General features: G+C 32.9%; 1 protein-coding gene across 3 annotated transcripts; it reads right to left on the bottom strand.

The window, feature by feature from the left end:
- Window positions 1–5,081: 5,081 nt before the first annotated feature.
- LOC105773240 (uncharacterized) lies at window positions 5,082–8,374 on the bottom strand. Of its 3 annotated transcripts, none has more exons than XR_008196608.1 (4): window positions 7,854–8,374; window positions 7,294–7,379; window positions 6,675–6,824; window positions 5,082–5,544 (listed from the first exon to the last, which is right to left on the bottom strand). XR_008196608.1 is itself a non-coding variant. In XM_012594966.2 (4 exons), exons 2-4 carry the CDS (start codon window positions 7,319–7,321, stop codon window positions 5,425–5,427), a joined length of 252 nt encoding a protein of 83 aa, XP_012450420.1. In that variant the 5' UTR covers window positions 7,322–7,379; window positions 7,854–8,361; the 3' UTR covers window positions 5,082–5,424. The 3 variants fall into 3 exon arrangements, 2 of the variants coding, with proteins under 2 accessions (XP_012450420.1, XP_012450419.1); XM_012594966.2 differs by having other exon boundaries at window positions 6,675–6,778; window positions 7,854–8,361; XM_012594965.2 differs by lacking the exon at window positions 6,675–6,824 and having other exon boundaries at window positions 7,854–8,349.
- Between the last annotated feature and the right edge of the window lie 14,636 nt (window positions 8,375–23,010).

The following is a 23,010-nucleotide window of genomic DNA, read 5'->3' as shown; positions in this document are numbered from 1 at the left end:
TCAAATGTTGGAAAATTACTTTCATGAGAACTTTGAGGCAAATTCTCAATAGGTAAAGGTGGAGAGTTGACCTTTACAATGGTATATCATATGCTCAAAATGGTTGAGTGATGAATGAGAAATTGATGCTCAAAGTAAGACTTGGAAATATTGTCGAGGAAAAGTAAAGGCTTAGATCCCACATTGGTTAAATACCAAAGTGTGATATGTGTTTATATATGTGAACCCTCTTAAAGGGTAATTGAATGACTAAGCTTGTAACCCTGCCTCACGCGTAGAGGGGGTGCAGGTGCAAACCCAATCGGGTTAGGGCGCACCTACACAACGTGGGTGACGTGAAATGTCTGGATCGTTGGGCCCAAATGGGCCTGTGGATATTTTAGCCCAACACGACTTTATTTTCCTCAGCAGACATAATCTACTTATAGAAGGATACTTATTTTATTGATTTTATTCCAATAAATTTGATTAAATTTTTTAATAAAATTAATTTATGGCAGATTTTGTGCATATTTTTTTCCAAAATTTCAACATTCTCCATGCCTATAAAAGGCCATGATTTATGGAGGGTTATACACACAAAAATACTCTTTGATATTTTTCTCTTACTGAAACTTTGTTGCTCTCAAAACTCTTCCTTTCCTCTTCGTACTTTCAAACATTCCGGTGATAGAAGAAGGCTTTGTTCGTTTGTTAATCATTGTAGAGGTGTTTCTACTTAGATCACTGTTGTTGTTGTATCATGGGAGACATTCAACGAACATTACTTCAAGTACCATAGGAGCGGCCGAATCTGTCTTAAGAAAACTATGTTTCATAGGCCTCAACGTTTCGTAAAATCCCTATTCTTTCTTCTTTATTTCAACTTTGTATTATGGTTTTGTTTTATTTTCATATTTCACAATTTAATTATAAATTGTTCCATTTAAATTTTATTTATATAAATATTTATTTATTTATTTATATTTACCTATTTTGTTTTGCTAACATGTGTATTGTCCAACATCAAATTTCAAACTATAATTGCCCAAAGTGACCCCAAAACATTAGCCTTCCATTTCTAAACATCATGGGACATTAAGAACATGTTCTAAACATCATTCAAGCATATTTAAACACATCCAAACACTTAACTATTAACATGATCACAACATTATCGGTTTCAAATATCCAGTCGACTAACATGACATGTAAGCAACACTTGGTTAATGATGTACACATACAATTCAGGTCATGCATTCAATCATATATATAACTAAGTCCTTACAGATCTTTATACTTATATGATCATGCTTAGATTAAACTTCATAACCTTATAAATACCAAAACATCAAAAGGGACTCTAAAGCTAAGTTTTGACACTAGGTACATGGAAACTTAAACCAAACATACAAAAGACTAGACAAACTTGGTTGAGTTGAGAAGTGAGTCTTAGATGTTGCTGAACTTCTCAAATTCTCGAGACCTAAATGTTACCTGTGCACGAAAAATAATTTTTAGCCAATTTATGCCATATACTCATACTAGCATGTCCTAGTTTTTTATGTCATAACCAAGAAATATTTTTATTTTTAGCCATAAAACAAATGTTTGAATAATGTAAATCATCTAAATGTACCATATAGATGTTTCCTATTCTATGACCAACAAGCACGATCTTATTAGAAATAACGTCAATAACTTTACATCTATTTCAATCAAATATGACATTCATACTTTTATCACACATTTGGCTTATACTTAAAAGATTATGCTTAAGATCGTTGCCTTATAAAACATTCTCAATAAAAATTGGAGAATTTTTACCAATATAGTCAATTCCTTCAATGAGTCCTTTGGAGTTGTCACTAAATGTATCTTCTCCTCCACTTTTTGGTTTTAGTTCAATGAAATGACTCTTGTTACTGACCATATGTATTGAGCACCAAATATCAAGGTACCATGAGTTTCTACTTGAATTGGTCACGTTGAAGCAATGATCTTTCCCTTACAAACATAGATTTAAGTTTTGATTTTTTGGTACCCGAATTATTTTGGGTCCATAAGCATTTGTTTTTAAGTTCTAGTCCCTTTAGGTATCCACTTAGAAAGGATATCCTTGTCTTGGGTAGTGCTAAGTCCTTTATGGACCCATGCACTCTTAACAAGTTTTCCCTTATAAGTTCCTGAGGGACTTCTATGTCTATAGTGATTAAAGCTTGATTTAATAAAGTTTGTTTCTGAATTTCCTCCTTTTTCAAATCTTTTTGGAGAAACTTTGTTAGATAAAGTTTTTTCTTTCTTAAGCAAATCAAGTTGCTTTTGATGATCTTAATGAAATTTTAAAAGTAATTTATGCAAGTTGGAATTCTTTTTCTCAAAATCATCAATAATTGCTTGCAATCTGTTTATTTTCTCCTCAAGTTCATGATTGATTTTGGAAAGTAAGTCATTTTCAACTTTCAATTTTGAATTTTTTTTGTGTTTTGAAACCATGACTTTGAATTCCAAACCTATCTCATCATAGGCATCTTGTAACTCATCAAATGAATAAGGAATTAAACTAGATGAGTTAGAAGTTACCTTAGAGTCTTCAATGGTCATAAGGAAAATGTTGGCTACTTATTGTTCTTCATCATTAGAAGAATCCTCATCGGTCCAAGTAGCAACATTGGCATTATGTTTTTGTTTGTTTTACCCATTTTTCTTCCATTGGGGACAACCTTGATATGTCCCGACTTTTTTCTTTCATAAAAAATTATGGGATCTTTCTCCTTGTTGGATTCAAGCTTCAATCATTCTTTTCTTTGAAATCTTCTTCCATTGTTCAACTTCATGAATCTCTGAGCAAACATGGTCATTTCTTTATCTTCATCCACTTCGTCACTTGATTTGCTTTCTTCATTTGTAGTGGATTTGATAGCAACATAAATCTTATTCTTTTAAACTTTTTCTTCTTATAACCCTTCTTTAAGCCTCATTTCATATGTAAGCAAATAACCAATAAGTTCATCTAACGTAAGTGTCTCTAAATTCTTTGCTTCTTTAATAGTGGTCACTTTAGCTTCCTAAGACTTTGGCAAGCTTCTAAGCATCTTTATCACAACCTCTTCATTAGGATATGTCTTCCCATATGACTTGAGACTATTTATGATAATTTTGAATTGATCAAACATCACTTTGATATACTCCTTAGGCTTCATCTTAAAGGTTTCATAGTTGAGGGTGAGAATTCCCAACTTTGGACTTTTTTACTTGACTTGATCTATCATGAGTGACCTCTAACTTGTCTTATGTATTCTTGGAATTAGAACAAGATGACACCTTACTCTACTCATCCAGACCAAGTGCACAAAATAGGGGTGTACATGGCATTGACATTGAGTTGAATACTCCTTCTATCTTCTTCATTCCACTCTTTCTTGCTCTTTGGAATCAATAACTATCCTTCTTACTTTTAAGGAATGGAGGGACCATCCATGATGGTATCTCAAGCCGCAAGATCATTGGCTTGAATAAAGAGTATCATCCTTGTCTTCCAATAAGAGTAGTTTGTTCCGTTGAAGTATGAAAGCTTTGAGATAGACTGAGATTCTCCAAAAAAAAAAAACTAACCTAGAAATGGATGTCATTCTTTGAGGAATATATTGATGTCAACTTGATCTCTCCATGATTCTTCTTGTGGTTGTTAAATCGTCTTTAAAGACTAACTCTGATACCAATTGTTAGCTTAATCAATCAACTGTAATAGCAAATAGGGGGTTAATTGGCCTTTAAAATTGTGGTAGAAAAGATAAGAAAATGAAACAATAAACACAAAGAAAGAGTGGTTCAACCCCAATTGCCTACTCCACTACCATATCTTTCCACCCCTAAAGATTTTCCCAAATTCACTAATTTGATCAAACTTTGAAGACAATGTTTAACCTTATAACTCCCTTAAGATTTCTACCCAAATCTTAAGACTTAAAGCCTCTCAAATGAGTAAACAAATGAGCAAACAAAGAAACAATCCTTACAAGATTAGAATATTTACCAATTAAGCACATACGATAAAAACACTTAAGCTAATGGAATACAATGAATGCTCACAAGTGTTTGCAAGAAAAAGATGGAGAATTGAAGCACAAAAGGTTGATAAAAGAGTTGTTGATCTTTTTTGATAACTTTTGATCTTTTGTAATCTCTCTTATTGTTGTAGAAGCTTTAGAAGCTGATATTTATAGCCCCTAATTGATTTTCAACCGTTCTGATTGTTGAAGAATTGAATAGAACCATTAGAAGTCTAAAAACCAAAGCATTACGACACGTTTGGTTTGCTGTAATAGAATAGAGGCGTAATGGAATAGAGATGTAATGGAATAGAGGCGTAATGGAATAGAGGCGTAATAGCAATTCAATTGTTTGGTTGAATGTAATGGAATAGAGGTGTAATAGTATTCCTGTGTTTGGTTGAATGGAATAGAGGCTTAATAGCATAAGGAAAAAAACTAAAATGACTAGAATACCCTTAACATAATTTTTTTAGGTAGATGATTTATTGTTATTGTTATTAAATTTTAATAAAATTATTAATATAAATAATAAATAATTTAATAATAATTTAAAATAATTATTATTAAATATAATTTAATAAAAATATCTAATTTAATAAAATTCTTAATATAATTATTCTTATATTAATTTACTAAAATCATAATATATAATAATATTAAAAAATATTTAATCTCATTTATTATTTTTAAACCGCAATACAAATTTAATGTGCTAAAACATCATTAGTGAATCAAATAATTTAATTATTCTACAAAAAAATTAGAAGTAATAAATAACTTGAAAATTATATTTTGCATAAATATAATATTTAAATATTAACAAACATACCCTAAATTAAATTTCATGTATAATTTTAAAATTTACCCCAAAGATTTAGTGTACTTCTTGACCTGAACTTGAGAATTAAGTTTATTTTAGTACTTGTATCTTTTTGTCCACTTTAATAATTGAACTTGACAATTAGATATATTTTAATCTTTGAACTTGAAATATATAAAATTTTATTGACATAACACTTTAATAACTGAACTTGACAATTAGATATATTTTAATCTTTGAACTTGAAATATATAAAATTTTATTGACATAACACTTTAAGATTGTCTCACATCATTAAATTTGGACGGAATATAAATTCATAGTCAAACTAGACCTACTTGTAAAGTTAGATATTAAAGTAGACCCCAACAACATATAAGTATCAAAACGGAACTAGCTCACAAAGCGAAACTTCTTATGAAAGAAGATAAACAAATTGTGCTACTTGAAGGGAACAACACTGGCACTGGAAAAACATTCTATGGTTGAGGACATAAAATCTCTTAAGCACTGCGTCCAGGTTATGAGCTACTTACAGCAACACAGATCGCTGGGAAATAATGTGCCAAATTACCTTTTGTATCTCTTCTTGGAACCACATGGACAAGGAGCATTACGACTCATTTCTCCACTCTTTACCATATTAAACTTGGCAAGATCCAATGGTGTTGAACCCATTAGCTTTTGCACCTGTAAAAGATAAAAAAATAAAACGAATGACATTTCCAATGGAGAAAGAGAAAGATGCATAAACTAATACTTGTCATTGATGTTTTAAACTGTGGGAGAAACATTCATCCGAACTCAAATGCGAATTTCAGCAACTGAAGATGAATGAAGGCAGACATCTCAGTCTTTTAAGCAATCTGGCATTGAACCAAAAAAGCATAACGTAGATCAGCAGACCAAACATCTGTAACTCTATGTTAGTTCGACTCTTTCTTTTCCTTTATGCATCCATGTTTGATGCAAGCATGGGACCAGAACGAATATAGGGAGATAATCCTCTAAAAATCCTCCAAATACATTAAAAAAATTGGACAAAAAATGAACATAACACACCCGTGTCAAACATATATATCAGACACTCAAACTATAGTCTGAACAACAAGATATACAATCATCATTTTGACTCAGATAATATGCATAACTAACTCCCCTACCTTCTTAGACAAATATCTTACTTATCTTTCAAATAGCTCATCCTACATTCAACATCATATTCACCGAGCAGCAGCCAAAAGACAAAAATACATTAACTTAGAGAATTTAAGATCAGACAAATTGAGCAATAAGCATAAATACACTAGCTCATACATTTTAATCATTCAACATATGATTAGCAAAAACATAACTGAAAAAAACCAATGGTGAACTAGAGGTGCTCATGGGCCGGGTGACCCAGCCCGGCCAGACAGCCCGCCCGAAATATGGGAGGGTTTGGGTAAAAATATAGGCCCGAAATATGGGCTTGGGCAAAAAAATGAGGCCCGTTTAGAAAACGGGCCGGGCCTCGGGCACCACTTTTTTGGCCCGGGCCCGACCCGATATAATAAATATATTTATTTTTTAAATTTTTTAATTTTTAAAATATTTTTAAAATACTTTTTATTTTTTTTTAATTTTAAAATATTTTAAAAATACTTTTTTTAATTTTTAAAATAAATTTTTGATATTTATTAAAAAAATGGGCCGGGCCGGGCCTGGGCTTATGATTTTTTTCCCGGGCCGGGCTTGGACAAAATTTCAGGCCCATATTTCAGGCTGGGCCAAAATTTTTTTATGGGCCCGGCCCATGAGCACCTCTATGGTGAACCTACCTCAGCAAAGTTCTTTGGCATCGGTTTGCCTTCCTCTTTCAGCTTAACCATCTTCTTATGAACTTCTTTAGCCCATGTGAACTTCGTAAGCGCATTCTCAACATCTAATAAGGTACATCTAATAAGTTAGATGTTATCCCTTTCTCACATCTAGTGAAAAGAAAAGTTCAAAACAAATTAAATTAAAGAGAGCTTCAACCAAACTGCTTCTTTTAATGCCTAACACCTTAACAAAAAGTGTGCCTAGGTACACCAAGCAAGCGCCTAATCAAATGCACCTTGTCCAAAAATATCCAAAGCACTTAATCAACTTTGTCCTATCTACTGTTAGGTAAAGGTAGCCTTCAAGAAGGTAACATAGGTTAATTCTTGTTTAAGTTTTATTGATTGTTGTAAATGTTGTATAAACGTGCAAACAATTTACCTATAAACTTAGTATAGGTAGCCTTCAAGAATGTAACACAGCAACACTACCATTGAAATTTAGTTCAAGCAATGAAATAACAGCTGTAAAGAAAAACACTCCTACAGACGCCAGTGAAACCATAGTACAAGTGAAGTATAAAGAATTCCAAGTTCACTGTTCAAAAATGAAGAAAAAGGGTATCAATGTTTATACCTTTACAGCTCGCCAATGATCTAAACATTCCCGATGTACATATTTTGATGTTCCTTTGCACTTGCCAGGAGCAATAAAATCTCTACCTGAGGAAAACAATTGCACATTGAACTAGTTATTAGCACAAGTTCCTTCAAACAACACCCTTAGCAACAAAAATTAAGTTTAACAACACCCTTAGCAACAAAAATTAAGTTTTCTTTTTCTCATAATTATTAAACATTATTGTGTAGGATGACCAAAAAAATTTACTGCGAAGGAATTATTAAAAATAAAAAAGGGGAATTGAAAATAATTAAATTGCTATTTTTATCTTCTCTAATTTTGTTTAATAATCCAATCAGTTCAGTCACCAAACGAAAAAATTGAACCCGTTATACTAGAGTGATGTACATAGTTGGATTTTGAAGGAAAAAACAGACCAGATTTTTTTTGAGAGGAAGGCTTAAAATATGCAAAGTGATCGTGATTCATAGCACAATCGATGAAACCAATTTTTTAAAATTTCTTTAAAAAAGGAAGTTAAATTTGAGGAAATAGGGTTTAAAAGTAGAACATACCGTCGGTTTCGAGGCAAATTCGACACTGAATTTGATCGGCTGGACCGACCTCGAGGTCGATCTCGTTGGGGTTGGTGTCGGTGGGGGAGCCATGAGAGGCAATTCCTCCGATTGATCGCTCATTGTTGATTAACAAATAAACAGAGGAAATAGCCATTTTCGATAATAATAATTAATTTATAGAGAGAAAAAGGAGCAATCTTGAATTTCTCTCCTCTGATTCTTGAAGCTGATATTGATGTCTTTTTTATGGTTCTTTCAGCGGAATTTCAACATCAGTAATGAAGGAAAAAAGGGAAATAAGATAAAGGGAAATAAGAAGGAAAAAAGGGAAGCGCGGAGATGGAAAGGAAAGAAGAAGATGAAGCTGAGGGCAAAAAATGAAAAGGGAAAAAAATACTCCCGTGGAATGGAATGGCTATTCAGCGATGAAGGAAGGGAATGCCTATTCAGCGTTTTCCCGTAATAGAACCTGAATGGATTCGAACTGTATTACCATTACAGCCAACCAAACTAATGTTTGGTGGTGGGCCCATCGATTTGGGGGGGAATGCATTCCTATTCCCCCCAACCAAACATGTTGTTAATGTCTTCTGTAACAAAAGGTATCGATACCTTTAGAGGGGTATCAATACTTTGGGCATTTAATGCCTCAAATTAGTGATCGTTAATGCCTTTAGTATTGATACAAAATTAATTTTATCGATACTTTCTATGAGGTATTGATACCTTGGAGAGGATATCGATACTCGGGAAAATTTTCTTAAATTTTAAAAATATTTAACCTCAAAATAGTATTGATACCAGGCAGGCTATCGATAAATTTTGGAAGGTATTGATACTCTCTTTAGGGTATCAATAGTTTTTATTTTTGCGTAATTTTCTTAAACATCGAAGCTTAAATTAGTATCGATACTAAGCAGGGGAATTGATAAAATAAGGAAGGTATCAATACTTTTGATTTTTGCTAAATATTTTTGAACTTCAAAGCTGAAATTGGTATTGATACCAGGTATGAGTATCGATTGTAACATTTCGTTTTTAGTGAAATCGAAATAGTAGTTTCGAGACCATATAACGATTAAATTATTATTTTATTATTATTTTAATGTCTATGGAATGTAGTAAGGTAGTATAAAAATTTCGTTAAGAAATTTTGATGTTTGCATGCTTAATTAAGTGAAAAGGACTAAATCGTAAAAGATGCAAAAGTGAAGCTCTCTTAGTAAAAAGGAATAGAATAAGAAATAACAGAAGAATTTCGAGAAGACAGCTTTTGAATGTCCAATTCACACTCCAGCGGCACAATATCCTGTGATGGCTGAGATGGACTGCCTCGTCGTCCTCTTTCCTTCTCTACTCAGCCACTACCCTCTAGTTCGCCTATGGATATCCACATTTGTCCGTCTTTTTGGGTTTCCTCATTTGGCTTTTTATAGGCTTTTTCACTAAGGTAAATCCAGCAACCTAATATATCTTCTCCTCTTTTTTAGATTTTCTTTTTGGTTTAAAATCCCTTCCTTTAGGGCAGGTGGTTATCAGCCCATGATCTCATGATATTTTTTCCTCTTTTTTAGGCTAATTTTTCTGGTACAAGCAGAGTTGGGATGAAACTGGTATGCATTGAGTGTTGACTCGGTTATCTTCCTAGAATTGCCACGGCATACAAGTTGGCAAACTGTCCAACCTTTTGCCCCTGTAAACCTTCACTTGTTTATTTCTTTCTCTACATCCTGCACTTGCCAAACCACCAAACATAACTCTTCCACATGCAATTAAAAGTAACAAAAAATAATATTTAAGCACCGTCCAAGCTCCTTATGCAACGTTCTAAAAATGCTAAAATAACTAAATTTACTTAAGTATAGACAATTGACCCAGTCTAAAGGCATGAATTATAACTCTTTTCAAGAGTTATCACTTATCTTAATAGTATTTTGTTAATTTAATATTAAAGTGATTATCTTAATATTTCATTTAATTTAATGGTTATCTTGTAGATAAACATTGTATTATTTAATAATATTTAATATTAAATTTAATCTAATATTTATCTTGATAAATATTATATTAATTTAATATTAAAGTGATTAAGTTTAATTATGGTTCAACTCTCTAAACTCTCCCTATATAAAGAGAGCCTTGGTTCATTATTTTACACACACTTGAATTCAAAAGAATGTTGCAGAGAGAAAATTCTCTAAAGAGATTATTTCAAAAAAAATTTAAAAGATATTTTTTGATTTACAACTTGACCTAAAAGTTTAGAGAAATTGCAAAATTACCCCAGTGACAATTTTTGTGAAAAATTTTCTTATTTGAAGCCAGTCCACACTTGGTAGATGTGAGCTTAAATATAGCGGAGAAGACTGCTCGGTCGAAGCACTCATCCTAGATGAATAAAAAATGTATAATTTTGATAAAGTGTTTATTACTTTAGATATCACAACCAAGCTCTTAAATGATTTGATGTATACTTTTAAAACATTATTTTCCCTAAATTTATTTTCTACTAAGTTTTCCAAACCAGCTTTTTCCAACAATTACTATCATAAGACAGGTTTTTTTCTATCTATAAGTATAAACAGATAATCAAAATAAATTTCTCTTATTCTTAAATGATTTGATTACATAGAAAGTGGTATTCTTTAGATTTTATGCATGTTTTGAGTTATATATGGGAATGGATGCGATATTATATAATTGTTATATATTTGTTTTTTATTGTCAAGGTTGTGGTTCTTAGGAAATAGACCATGGACTATCATATCCACATAAGGCTATTTTTTCCAAAAGAAGTCCAAGGCAAGAAAAAGATGCGATAGCGGTTGAAGACCCAAGGAATGCCTTGTAGTGAAAAATTATGTAATTTTATTTTTTAGAAATAGAACCATAAAAACCTTGGCTGGCAATTTTATTTTAATTACCTATCTCATTATATTTATTTTATAATTATTTATAATATTTATATTATGTAATATTATAATTGTGATATATATATGAGATGATCTACAGTTGATTGATTAAAAAATAAGAAGTGTGCTAATGAGAAGGTGCATGTCTAGGATTGGCTCTGGCTAGGAAAGGCTTGGTTTTTAAGTGGTCAAATTTGACTCACCTACCTTTCCTGGGACCCAACCTGGTGCATGCTTCACATTCACTTCTTCAATTTTTCCCTTACGAATAAAAACCGTGTAGAATCAAAATTGTTTATTTTTATGATTGGTTAATTCTTATGAATGAATGTGAAGATTATAAAATTGTCATAGCATGCCATGCATATATTGGAAGCATGCCATTTAGATTAGGTAAAGATGCCACTAGAAATATTGTATGATCATTCTTGAAATTTGGGATAAAAAAACCCTCGCATGTTTTTAAAATATTGAGTGGGGAAAGGTCTTTGAACAAGATCTATGGCCTCTATTGATGGTCTCTAAGTGATAGCATGATAAAGTTTTGAGCCAGTTCCTACCTTGGCTACACCTCAGGGTAAACTTTGTCATGTGGAACTACAAGAAGAGAAATGCGGAAGGGAAAGTGGAAATACACAAAGCTAGACTTGTAGGGAAAGACTATAAACAGAAAGAAGGCATTGATTACGATGAGACCTTCTCTCCAGTAGCCATGCTCAAGTCTATCTGCATACTTGTAACCATTGTCGCTACTCTCGATTACGAGAACTAGCAAATGGATGCCAAGACAAAATTCTTGAATGACTGTCTTGATGAAACGATTTACATGGCTCAACCCACTGGCTATGTTATCAAAGGAAATGAGCAGAAAGTTTGCAAACTGTTACAATCCATTTATGGACTTAAGCAGTCGTCCCACTCATGGAATATAAGATTTGATCAAACGATCAGGACTTTTAGATTTGAGCAAAACACTAATGAACCTTGTGTTTATAAGCGTATAAAGGATAAAAAGTGGTATTTCTTGTTTTCTATGTCGATGATATTCTACTTATCGTAAACGATGTAAGAGAATTGTCATCGGTTAAACTGTGGTTAGCTTAATAGTTTAGCATGAAGGACTTGGGTGAATCTATTATATTCTTGGAATTCGAATCTTTATGGATCAAAAGAATAAAACGATATCTTTATCTCAAGCTTCGTACATCGATAAGGTACTAGAACGTTTTGTAATGACCGATATGAAGCCAGTCGTTTAACCAACTGCATCAGGTTTTCATCATTCTTTAGATGACTATCCTAAAATAGCGAAAGAAAAAGAGCATATGAGTAAGGTTCCATATGCTTCGACAGTTGGAAGCCTTATGTATGCGATGCTTTGCACACGTCCAGATATCTATTTTGCAGTAGGAATGGTTAGTCGATATCAGGCGAATCCAGGTCTCAGGCATTGGCAAGCTGTAAAGCATATATTAAGGTATCTTAAAAGAACCAGGGATTATATACTTGCGTATTTTAGGGAGAACCTTACTCTTGTTGGATACACAGACTCAGACTTCCAAACTTGTAAAGATCTAAGGAAATCAACATCGGGAAATGTATTTGTTCTAGGTTATGGAGCCATGGTATGGAGAAGTGTAAAATAAATTTGAACTGTTGACTCTACTATGAAGGTCGAGCATGTGGCTGCTTATAAGGCAACGAAAGAAGCAATATGGCTTCGAATGTTCTTAACCGATCTTGAAGTCATTCCTGATATAGAAAAAGCTATAACATTGTAGTGTGATAAAAGTGCTGCAATAGCTAATACTAAGAAAATGTGAAGTCACAAGAGGACGAAACACATTGATCTGAAGTATCACTTGATACAAGAAGCAGTAGCTGAAGGAATTGTAGATGTGATGAAAGTAGCTTCTGAAGATAACCTTGCGGATCTATTTACTAAGGCTCTTGTAACTAGGAGTTTTGACAAACACATCGAGGATATTGGAATACAAAACATGAAACATTTACTTCACTAGGGCAAGTGGGAGATTGTTGGGAAATGTGCCCATATTGTAGTATTCGTGTAACTATTTTCTATTTATTTGAATGATAAATAAATTAATAAAGTTAATTTCACATTTCACTACTATGTCTTTTGTATTTTTTTTCTTTTATATTTTGCATGCATAGCTAAATTGTGACAAGCAAATATTAGCTCATTGATTGTCTAAGTTCAAACTGAAGATATGTGGCATTATAAGTACGTTTACATTGCGAGAAAGACAACTTACTTCAGTAGATAATCTAAATAGGTCTATAATCCCGTAAAAGAATCAAAGTGAATATTTGATTCAAATACTGAGAAAAAATTATTATGTCGTCTACAATTCCAATTAGGGAGATGGCTAGCCTTAGTTATCGAAGAAGTTGACTCCACAGGTAGAGACATAGATATATTCATTGGTAGAATGATACATTAAACTGGACCCAAAATGAATTAATTTTGAATTCGTTTGTGAATTAATTCACTTGTAACGTTCATAGTGTGATTTACCTAAATCCTGAGTTAGTCACTAATCATACGTTTGCAACTCATGCGCTTTGATATAAGTGGAGGCTTATGCTCTAAAGATGATCAAGCCCATAGTCGGTATGTTGGGTACATAACTTGTGTATGGCATGGCTTTACTAGAAATAGTGGAATTCATAGCTCAATTAAAGAGTTATTCATAGCTCAATTAAAGAGTTAATGATATCCTCACATTGGCATTGTATGCATTGATAAATACGAAACGTGCCCACGGGTTGCTTGTTCTCGAACAAGCGATTTATCATAATCATTTGTTGACAGGGATCATATTAATCATTAAGAAGACACAATGGTGACAATGAGATAAAACAAGATTATTTTGAGTGAACGGATTTAACTCAAAGGAATCAAAGATATCATATGAGGGTAACACGTACATAACGAGCCATTGAACAAAGTAATTGGATGAATTGCTTTCGTAAAGAGTATACAGTAAGGAGTTTTTAATCATGGTACTTCTTGTGGACTGACTTCATAATTAAGTAATTGCGATTTTTCAGAACGCTGTTTCTAGACATATACAATTAGGCTCTAGTAATTGCAATTACTTTGGAAATAATTTAATTGAGTCGATTTTTTCAATGTGGAATTAAATTAGGTGGTCGTGAGAATTGTTCAATTAGATAATTTGGTTAAAGAATTTTCTTGAAAATTTAATTTAGAAAATCTAAGTGATTTTTGGAAAAATTAATTTTGATTAAGTAAAATTAAATTAATCAAATTAATTAAAATTAATATCATATTTTTGGAAATTAATTTTCAAGTCAAACAATTGACCCAATAGGTAATTGAATTTGAAAATTGGACTTGCGATTGAAAATTAGGCCCAGGAGCCCAAAATCGAGACCAAGACCCAAAATTTGGTCGAACTGGGACCGATACATGAAACTGGGCCGATGGTCTAACCGGTGGCAAGACCGGATTGGTTAGGTCGTCACTGACTTTGACCGAACTAGTAGTAACTGAACCGGCTCGAGGTGTCATAAAGGTGTCGCACCTACATCACCAGACACAACGATGTCGGTGACTACAACGGCGATGTTTCGGTGGCCGGCAATGGTTGGTCTTCGGTGGTTGTGCAGTAGAAGAGTTACACTCCTACGGGGACTCTACCAGAGAATTTGATTTCAAATTAACTATTCCAAAAATAATATTATTTTAATAGTTTAATAATAAATTTAATTTAATACTTATCTTAATAATATTAATGTATACAAGATAAACATTCTATTATTTTAATAAGATTTAATATTAAATTTAATCTAATATTAATCATAGTTGAACTCTTTAAACTCTCCTTATATAAAAAGAGCTTTGGGTCATTATTTTATACACACTTGAATCCAAGAGATATTTTTCTGATTTACAATTTGACTTAAAAGTTTAGAGAAATTGCAAATTACCCCACTAGTAATATTTGTGAAAAATTTTCTTATTCGAAGCTAGCCCGCACTTGACAAACGTGAGCTTGAGGATAATGGAAAGGACTACTCGGTCGAAGCGTTTATCCTAGACAAATCAAAAAGGTACAATTTTGATTAAGTGTTTATTACTTTAGATATCACAACTAAGATCTTGTTTTGAAAAAAATTTTAACTCTGTTTTCCCTAAATTTATTTTCTGATTCGTTTTCCAAAACCGGTTTTTCCAACAGAAAGATTGAAGGACTAAAGGTAGGGAGAGGAGGGTTATCGCTAACACCATTATTTTTTGTAGATGAAAGCATCCTTTTTGGGAAGGCAACAATAGAAGGGGCTTTGGCAATGAAAGAAGTGGTTAAGGACGACGAAAACATGTCTGGACAAATGGTGAATTTCAAGAAATCTCTTATTTATTTTAGCAAAAATACAATGGAGGAAGACAAAGCGCGAATAGGAAGTGAATTGGGAGTTTGAATCTCTAATAATCTAGAGAAATATCTTGGTTTACCAACGATGGTAGAAGAAGAAAGAAGAACGTGTCTGTCAATTTAAAAGAAAAGTTCATTAAAAGAATAAAAACATGGAGTGTACATGGTAGCATGCTTATTTTGCATATTTGATGTGTTCAAATCAATTAATTCTTAAATTAATTCCTGCTAAATTGGTGATTTCATATTTAAATTCTGTCAGGAACAAAATTCGTATGCTTTAATTCAAAAACAAGCAGAAAAGGACTAAATTGGAGCACAAGCAATAAAAGAGGGGGCGAATTCGAAATTTGGAGACATTTAAGGGCTAATATGATTTTTAACTTTGTAAAAGAAATATTTAGAAAAAAATCTGATATGAATGTAATTTCATGTAATTAGTTGTTAGGTGAGTTAGGTTAATTTTAGTATATGATATGTATATTGTAGTAGTCTGTTTTTTAGTGGTGTCAGAAACAGTGGTTTTGAGACCACAATTCTGACAAGTGATTTATTATTTCATTATTTATTTAGCGTCTACGGGATTATATTAGGGTCGTATTAAAATTTCATTAAGAAATTTTGATGTTTGTCTAATTAATCAAGTAAAAAGGACTAAATCGTAAAAAGTGTAAAAGTTGAGTTCTATTAGCTAAATGGGTTAAATGGCTATGAAACCTTAATCTAAAGGACTTGAGTGGTAAATATACTATTTAACGTGTTAGTGGATGTGCATGGGCAAGGTTTTAATGAAATTTTGTTAGTTTTTAAAGGTTAATATGGTAATTTAATAATTAAATGAAAATTTAATAAAGAAAAGATGAAACAAGTATCATCTTTCTCATTCTTCCATTCAAAAACTTAAAAACACCATTAAAGGAGCTTGGAGCAATTGACTAGCCTTGTCCTTGTGCATGGTATGTATAATTGTTTCGTTTTTTAATGATTTTTATATTTTTGAGATCGTTTTAGCTTAGTCTAGCTAGCCTGAGGGTTAATTTGCAAAAGTGTTAAAAGTTGAGGGACTTTCCATGAATTTCTTTTTAGTAAGTTTTGATGCTAGTTGATATATTATAATTCCTTGTTGAAAAATAAACAAGTTTTGTTAAGTGATTTTTGATGAATTGTGGAATTAGAGATTAAATTGTAAAAGGTGTAAAGCTATTGGTTTTGTAGTGAAATGATGGTAAATATGGATTATTTCAAGGTTCTTTCTAACATTGGTTAATTTGGATTTTTTGAAATAGTTAAATTTCAAGTTATGAGTTTAAGGACTAAATTGTGAAAAATTAAAATGTTAGAGGTAATTTCGTAATTTTACATAAAATGAATTATGGATTAAATTGAAGTTTAGAAGTAATTAATTGAATGAAACTATTATTTTAGATCACGAGCATGTTGACGATCGTGGAAAATGAAAGACTTCGGAATAGTTCATGTGCTTTTGCAATTACTGCAAACTAGTCATGTAAGTTCGTTTTATGTTTATGTATAGTTGAATTAAACTCCTTGTTAGTGATTTAATTTTTAAATTCTGTTATGTAATGATGTTTAAGTGTTGAACTGTACTGTTATTCAGGCTTAGTGCCTAGCAGGTTTATTGCCGGTGTAATAAAGGTTAATTTCCTTTAGAAATTCAGTATTTGATAGCAAATGAGTTTACTTATCGAACTTACTAAGCTTCTTCGTGCTTATTCGTTTGATTTGATCTTGTAGGACTCTTGGAATTTTTGCATCGATTGGATCAACTTGAAAGCTCACACACTATCATCTACACCTTGGTAGTCATTTTATACTTGTTTGAAGTTGGTTAAAGTGACATATAATAGGAGAAGTCTTTAGTATAATGATGTTTTGGTGAATATGTAAATGGTAAATTTGGTATGTTATGCTCTGATGTTAATGTATGGTTGATGAACTTATAATGCTTGTTAGGTAAGTCCTTTTAGGTCACTTTTTGATAATAAATGTGTATGGCATTTTGGTACAAGATGTTGGCTTGAAAATGGTCATTTATGATGTGTTTTAGGCATAGTATAGAATGAGGTCTTTATGCATGGAATTAGGTAATGTTAACATGTTTTGGTATATGTTGTTTTGATATAATTATGGTGTCTTTGAATGACATATTGGTTAGTTGAATTAGGATATTGAAATGGCATTTTGATATATGTTAGGGTGATGTTTAGGTCCATTAAAAGTGTGCTTAAATGGGTTGAAAGGTTATGCATGAAATGGGTTGAATTAGCTTGACTTTAGGTAAATTTTTTGGTCCACATGGCCTGAGACACAAGCGTGTGACTCAGCCGTATGAGGCACACGACCTGACGACACGGTCGTGTGTCATCTGAGGATTTCAAAGGGTACAACTCAGTGAGTTACACGACCTAACACACGGCCTGGCACATCGGCGTGTGACGCGGCCGTGTGACCCTACTCAATGAGTTATACGGGTGAGGATACGGGCTTAGACACGGTCGTGTCCCTAGTTCGAAAGTTACATGGCTGGGGACATGGACGTGTGAGGCACACGGCCATGTAACCCCTGTTTTGAAATTTTTGTATGTTTTTCCTAAACTTTCAGTTTTGTTTCAAATTAGTCCTAAATTGCTCCTAAGCTATTTTTATGGCCTCGAGGGCTTGGTTTAGGGATATAATGTATGTGTTTTGGATTATGATTTTTTTAGTGTATTTAAATATTATGATGTTAAATGTCTTTGATTGTACGATAACGCTCTATAACCCTAATCTGGCGACAGAGATGGGTAAATAGGGTGTGTGGTGGCCTTTGAAGAACACACTTGACTACACTAGAAATACAGAGCAGTTTATTTCTTTCATGCGTTTGTAACCATTTTGTTTCATATTACTTTCCTTTTACAAATTTTGTTTAATTGCCTTCCAAGTCCCTTCATTTTCCACTTTCTACTATTTCCATTAAAACCAATTACATACACCAACAAAGCATGATTAATTTCATGCTTCACTAAACTTCTACTTAGCTTTAGGCCGGTATTCTTTCCAGTCAAGAATCATGAGAAATGAATCTGCATTAAAAATCTTTCATAACAGTATTCACCATCTCTCCGGAATATGAGATAGTACAAATTCATCCCTTAAAGTCAATTCAGTTTCAATTCAAAAAGTGTATGTTGGGTAGGAGTTTTTTGGCGTATAGTTGGGAAGTCGAGTTAGTCGTGCTATATTCGCATTCTCGTGAACAAATTAGTGTATCTTGGCAGGGTCATACTAGTAGGATCTTTGTCAAGGGAGATAGTGATCGGATTTAAACGACCCATGCGGTTGAGGCTGTTGATTTGAGTTGGGTTCTCCAGAACGCAAAGTTGTCAGGGTCTTGAATTACGAACATGTGTATCGCGATTAGATAGTCAGTAAGGGTTGGTTTGTAGGTCGTACTGGAATCAACTACAAAAGGAAAAATTAGTGGCTGGGACTTTTTTAGCCTCTATAACCAGCTTATGGTGTGGAAGAGAAAACTCATTTTCAAGGATCGATTCAGAACCAGAATTAACCGAGTCTAAGGCTAAGACTTTATATTATTGCTTACGAAGTCCAACTCTATTTACTTATTTTGTTTTCGATTAATATAATTGTTATTTGCTACTATTACATTTTATTTACTTCCCAAACATTTTCATTCCCCCTTATTTATTTTATTTCTTTTATTTTTCAGCAAGCTTAGCACGAGTCGTGGGTAGGACTATTACTGTGACAGTAATTCTGTTCATATGGAGGAGAAAACTCATTTTCAAGGATCGATTTAGAACTAAAATTAACCTAGTTTAAGGCTAAGACTTTATATTATTGCTTATGAAGTTAAACTCCATTTACTTATTTTATTTACGATTAATATAATTTTTATTTGCTACTATTACATTTTATTGACTTCCCAAACATTTTCATCCCCTCCTTATTTATTTTACTTCTTTTTTTTAGCAAGCTTGTCACGAGTCGTGGGCACGACTATTACGGTGATAGTAATTCTGTTCATAAGAAAAGGTGAAATTAGACAACCAATCCCTGTGCATTCGACTCAACTACTCTATACTACTATTTTGTATTATTTTGTGGTATGAAATTTTATTTGGTGGTTTCAACGCCCATCAGTACGCAATCTATCAATAGGGGGAATGAGATTTTTATCAAATCCATTTTATAGGTCATTCCAATTTACACAATGTAGTGTTTTTTATTGCCAGTTTCTTTATGTCGAGAATTGGAGATTTTGATGTGCAAATTTCGGTGGCACAATTTGAAAACAAATAAAGGAATACATTGGAGTAATTGGAGTTCTATGTGTACCCCAAAGGAATAAGGGGAAATTGATTTTAGAGATGTATCAATTTTCAATAAAGCCCTTTCAGCGAAGAAGGGTTGGAAACTAACTACCAATTCTACCAGTTTACTTACGCGAGTAATGAAAGCTAAGTGAGTTTATGAACGCAGGTTTAGGATCTCACCTTTCTTTTACCTAGCGAAGCAGTTTTGGTACTTGTAGCATTTTGGAAGATGGTATTGGCTGGAGAATTGGGAATGGCCGGACAATGAATATATAGAACGATGCATGGATTCCAGGTCCTGGAAATCGGAAGGTAAAAATTCAGAATATTGATATTAGATATTCGAAGGTTGCAGACCTCATTAATAGCGAGACTAAAACCTAAAAAACGGAGTTAGTAGAAATACTGTTCATGAATGAGCAAGCCAAGATGATTTTAACCATCCCACTGGTGAACAACTCTTATCCAAATGCTTTAATCTGGATAGGGGAAAATACGACAGAATACTTGGTCAAAAGCGGGTACAAGTGGTGCATTACAGGCGTCCAAGACGAGACAAAGAATGATAATAATTTACAAGACATCGCTACAAAAAATTATTATACAGAACTATGGAATCTCAAAATCCCAAATAAAATTAGAATACACCTATAGAAGGTTTCTAATAATTTTCTGTCTATATTAAGTAACCTAAAGTATCGAAGGCTAAGGGAGAAGGCCCTTTGCCCGATCTGCAAAAACTAAGACGAAATAGTAGACCATCTTTTCTGAGACTGTGCCTTTACGAAACAAGTGCTTCAAGAGATAAGAATGGTATCCTCTCACACAAACACAAATCAAGGATGGAAATTTTTGTTAGTATATGTTTTCTTTAAATTGTAAAGTTTGCAAAGCATAAACATAGCCATTGCATAGTGGGCCATTTGGCACAATAAAAACAAGTTATATCATGAAGGTAAAAGAGAAATAGCATTTGAAGTTCTCAGTTTCATTAAGGCATACATAGTAGAGTTAAAACAGTTAGAGGACATCACAGTACATCGAAACAACATAGGAGAAATACAGTAGGAACCTCTAAAAGGAGTGTAAAAAAATATAATGTTGATAATGGTAAGAAAAGAGAGAAAAATATAACACGGATTTTACATGAAAACCCTTTTAGAAAAAAAAATCACGAGCAGAGGAGAAGAAAATTCACTATGTCAAATTCAAATAATTACAAGAAGTATAGATTGCGTCTACTTATATGTTTAGAAAACCTCAGCCTTATTCCTCGTGGATCCCCCTATTTTGTCACTTGTATTTTATTTTAATAATAATTTGGGTCACAACTCTAACAGGGAGAACAATTTAAAGTATACTTTGATGCCTCCTACCAACGGTAGACACACAGATTTGTTGCAGTAGTAATTATAAGGAATAACTTAGGATTGGTTATGGGCTCATGTGTTTACTCGATTGAAAATGTCCAAGACCCAACAATGGCAGAAGTGCATGCATGTTTACAAGCAATTATTTTTGCAAAAGAAATAGGCTTTGGTGACGTTTGTGTAGAAGGTGATGCACTCCCGGTCTTGAAAAGAATAGAAACATCGGAGATTAATAGATCAATTATATGCAACAAAATTAATGAGATAAAAAAAAATAGAGCAACCATGTTTAGAACATTTACCTCATGATATGTCCCGTGAGCAGCAAATAGATCAGCACACGAAATGGCAACTTGGGGACGACGGTGTAAAAGCCCGACCTACTGAATGGAAGATGTTTCACTGGACGTCGAGGTCGTCGTCACGAAGGAGCAACGGTGGTAAGAGAAGATTTTTTCAATTTGAATCCGGAGTGTTTGGTTTCTGTTTTGGAAACTCCGAGGAACTCAGAAAATCTGAGGAGTTAGGACTAAAGGAGAGAGATTTGTGAAGCGGATGAGGGCTTTCAACTCCTACAGAGGAATTTTTCTAGTGCTTCGGAAGCGGATGAGTATTCAGGGAAAATTGAAAGACTTAGGGTTTGTTTTGCATTTTTGTTTAGGAAATGCTTCTTGTTTTTTATTGGTTCTTTATTTGTTTTGTCGTTAAAGTTTTTTCATTTTATTTAAGGGTACCCAAGGCACCGCCCATTAGCAGCAAAAGGCTCCTGCCAGGTGGCTAGTGGGCTGAAACGTTGCAGGGTTTAGGGTTGTATCTAGACCTGTCCATGGGCCGGGTCGTTTACTAGGGCCCACAAAAAAAATTTAGCCCGTTTACTAGGCTCGGCCCGCCCTATTGAAATATGGGCTCGAGATTTTGCCTGTGCCTGGCCGAAGAAAAAATATGGGGCCGAGCCTGCCCGGCCGCTTTTAATTAAAATTAAAATTATTTTTTTAATAAAATTAAAACTAATTGTTAGTAAAATTATCAAATTATTAATTGTTAATTGTATTAATTGTTGTAATAAAATCTAACATTTGATTAGTAAATTTATCAAATTATTAATTGTATTAATTGTATTAATTGTTGTAATAAAATCTAACATTTGATTAGTAAATTTATCAAATTATTAATTGTATTAATTGTATTAATTGTTGTAACAAAATCTAACATTTGATTAGTAAAACAAACTTGATGTTTTATTATTATTATTTTGTAACACTAGTCAAGGAAATGAAAGTAAATAAACTTAAAATAAAAACTATTATATTTTAAAAATAAAAATATATATATTTAATATTTTTCGGGCCGGGCCCGGGCCAAAAAAATCTTGCCCGAGGCCCGGCTCATTTTTTAAACGGGCCTAAAATTTTGCCCAAGCCCATATTTCGGGCTTATATTTTTACCCAAACCCTCCCATATTTCGGGCGGGCCGTCGGGCAGGGCCGGGCCGCCTGGCCCATGGATAGGTCTAGTTGTATCCTATCCTTTAATCTTCTTTTTTAATGCATCGGTAGAATTTTATTTCAAAAAGAAAATAACATTTTTTTATAAATATTGTTTATAATTCTATAATAATTTTGAATTTTAAAGTGTTTAATATTTTTTTAATTTGTTACTAAAGTCTTTTTGACCCTTTACTTTTATTAGTTATTTTTAAAATTTACTTCAAATAGAAGAATAGTAATTAATTCAATAATTGTGTAATGATTGAGAGTTAAATTTATAAATACTAAAATATATATTTAACGATATAATTTTAAGCTACTTTGCTCACTCATCTAATCTATAATAAGCTGGGAGGAGTTTATATAGAATTTGACAAAATATAAAATGTGTTTAACCAGCAGGTATGAGAAAAGAATAAAAATAATAATAACAAAATCGCCGTTACCGAGGATCGAACCCGGGTCACCCTCGTGACAGGCGGGAATACTCACCACTATACTACAACGACCTGATGATATCTAATTCAAAAATCAAAATTAAAATCTAGTTAAAATGGCGCGGGCAAATACGACATCTTATTTGGCAAGGAAGCAGCAGAGTTAAGAGCAGAGACCTTTTCA

The sequence above is a fragment of the Gossypium raimondii genome, chromosome 6, assembly GCF_025698545.1.
Source record: "Gossypium raimondii isolate GPD5lz chromosome 6, ASM2569854v1, whole genome shotgun sequence".
In the NCBI taxonomy this organism is placed as follows: Eukaryota; Viridiplantae; Streptophyta; class Magnoliopsida; order Malvales; family Malvaceae; genus Gossypium; species Gossypium raimondii.
This window is presented reverse-complemented; position numbering and strand designations above follow the sequence as displayed.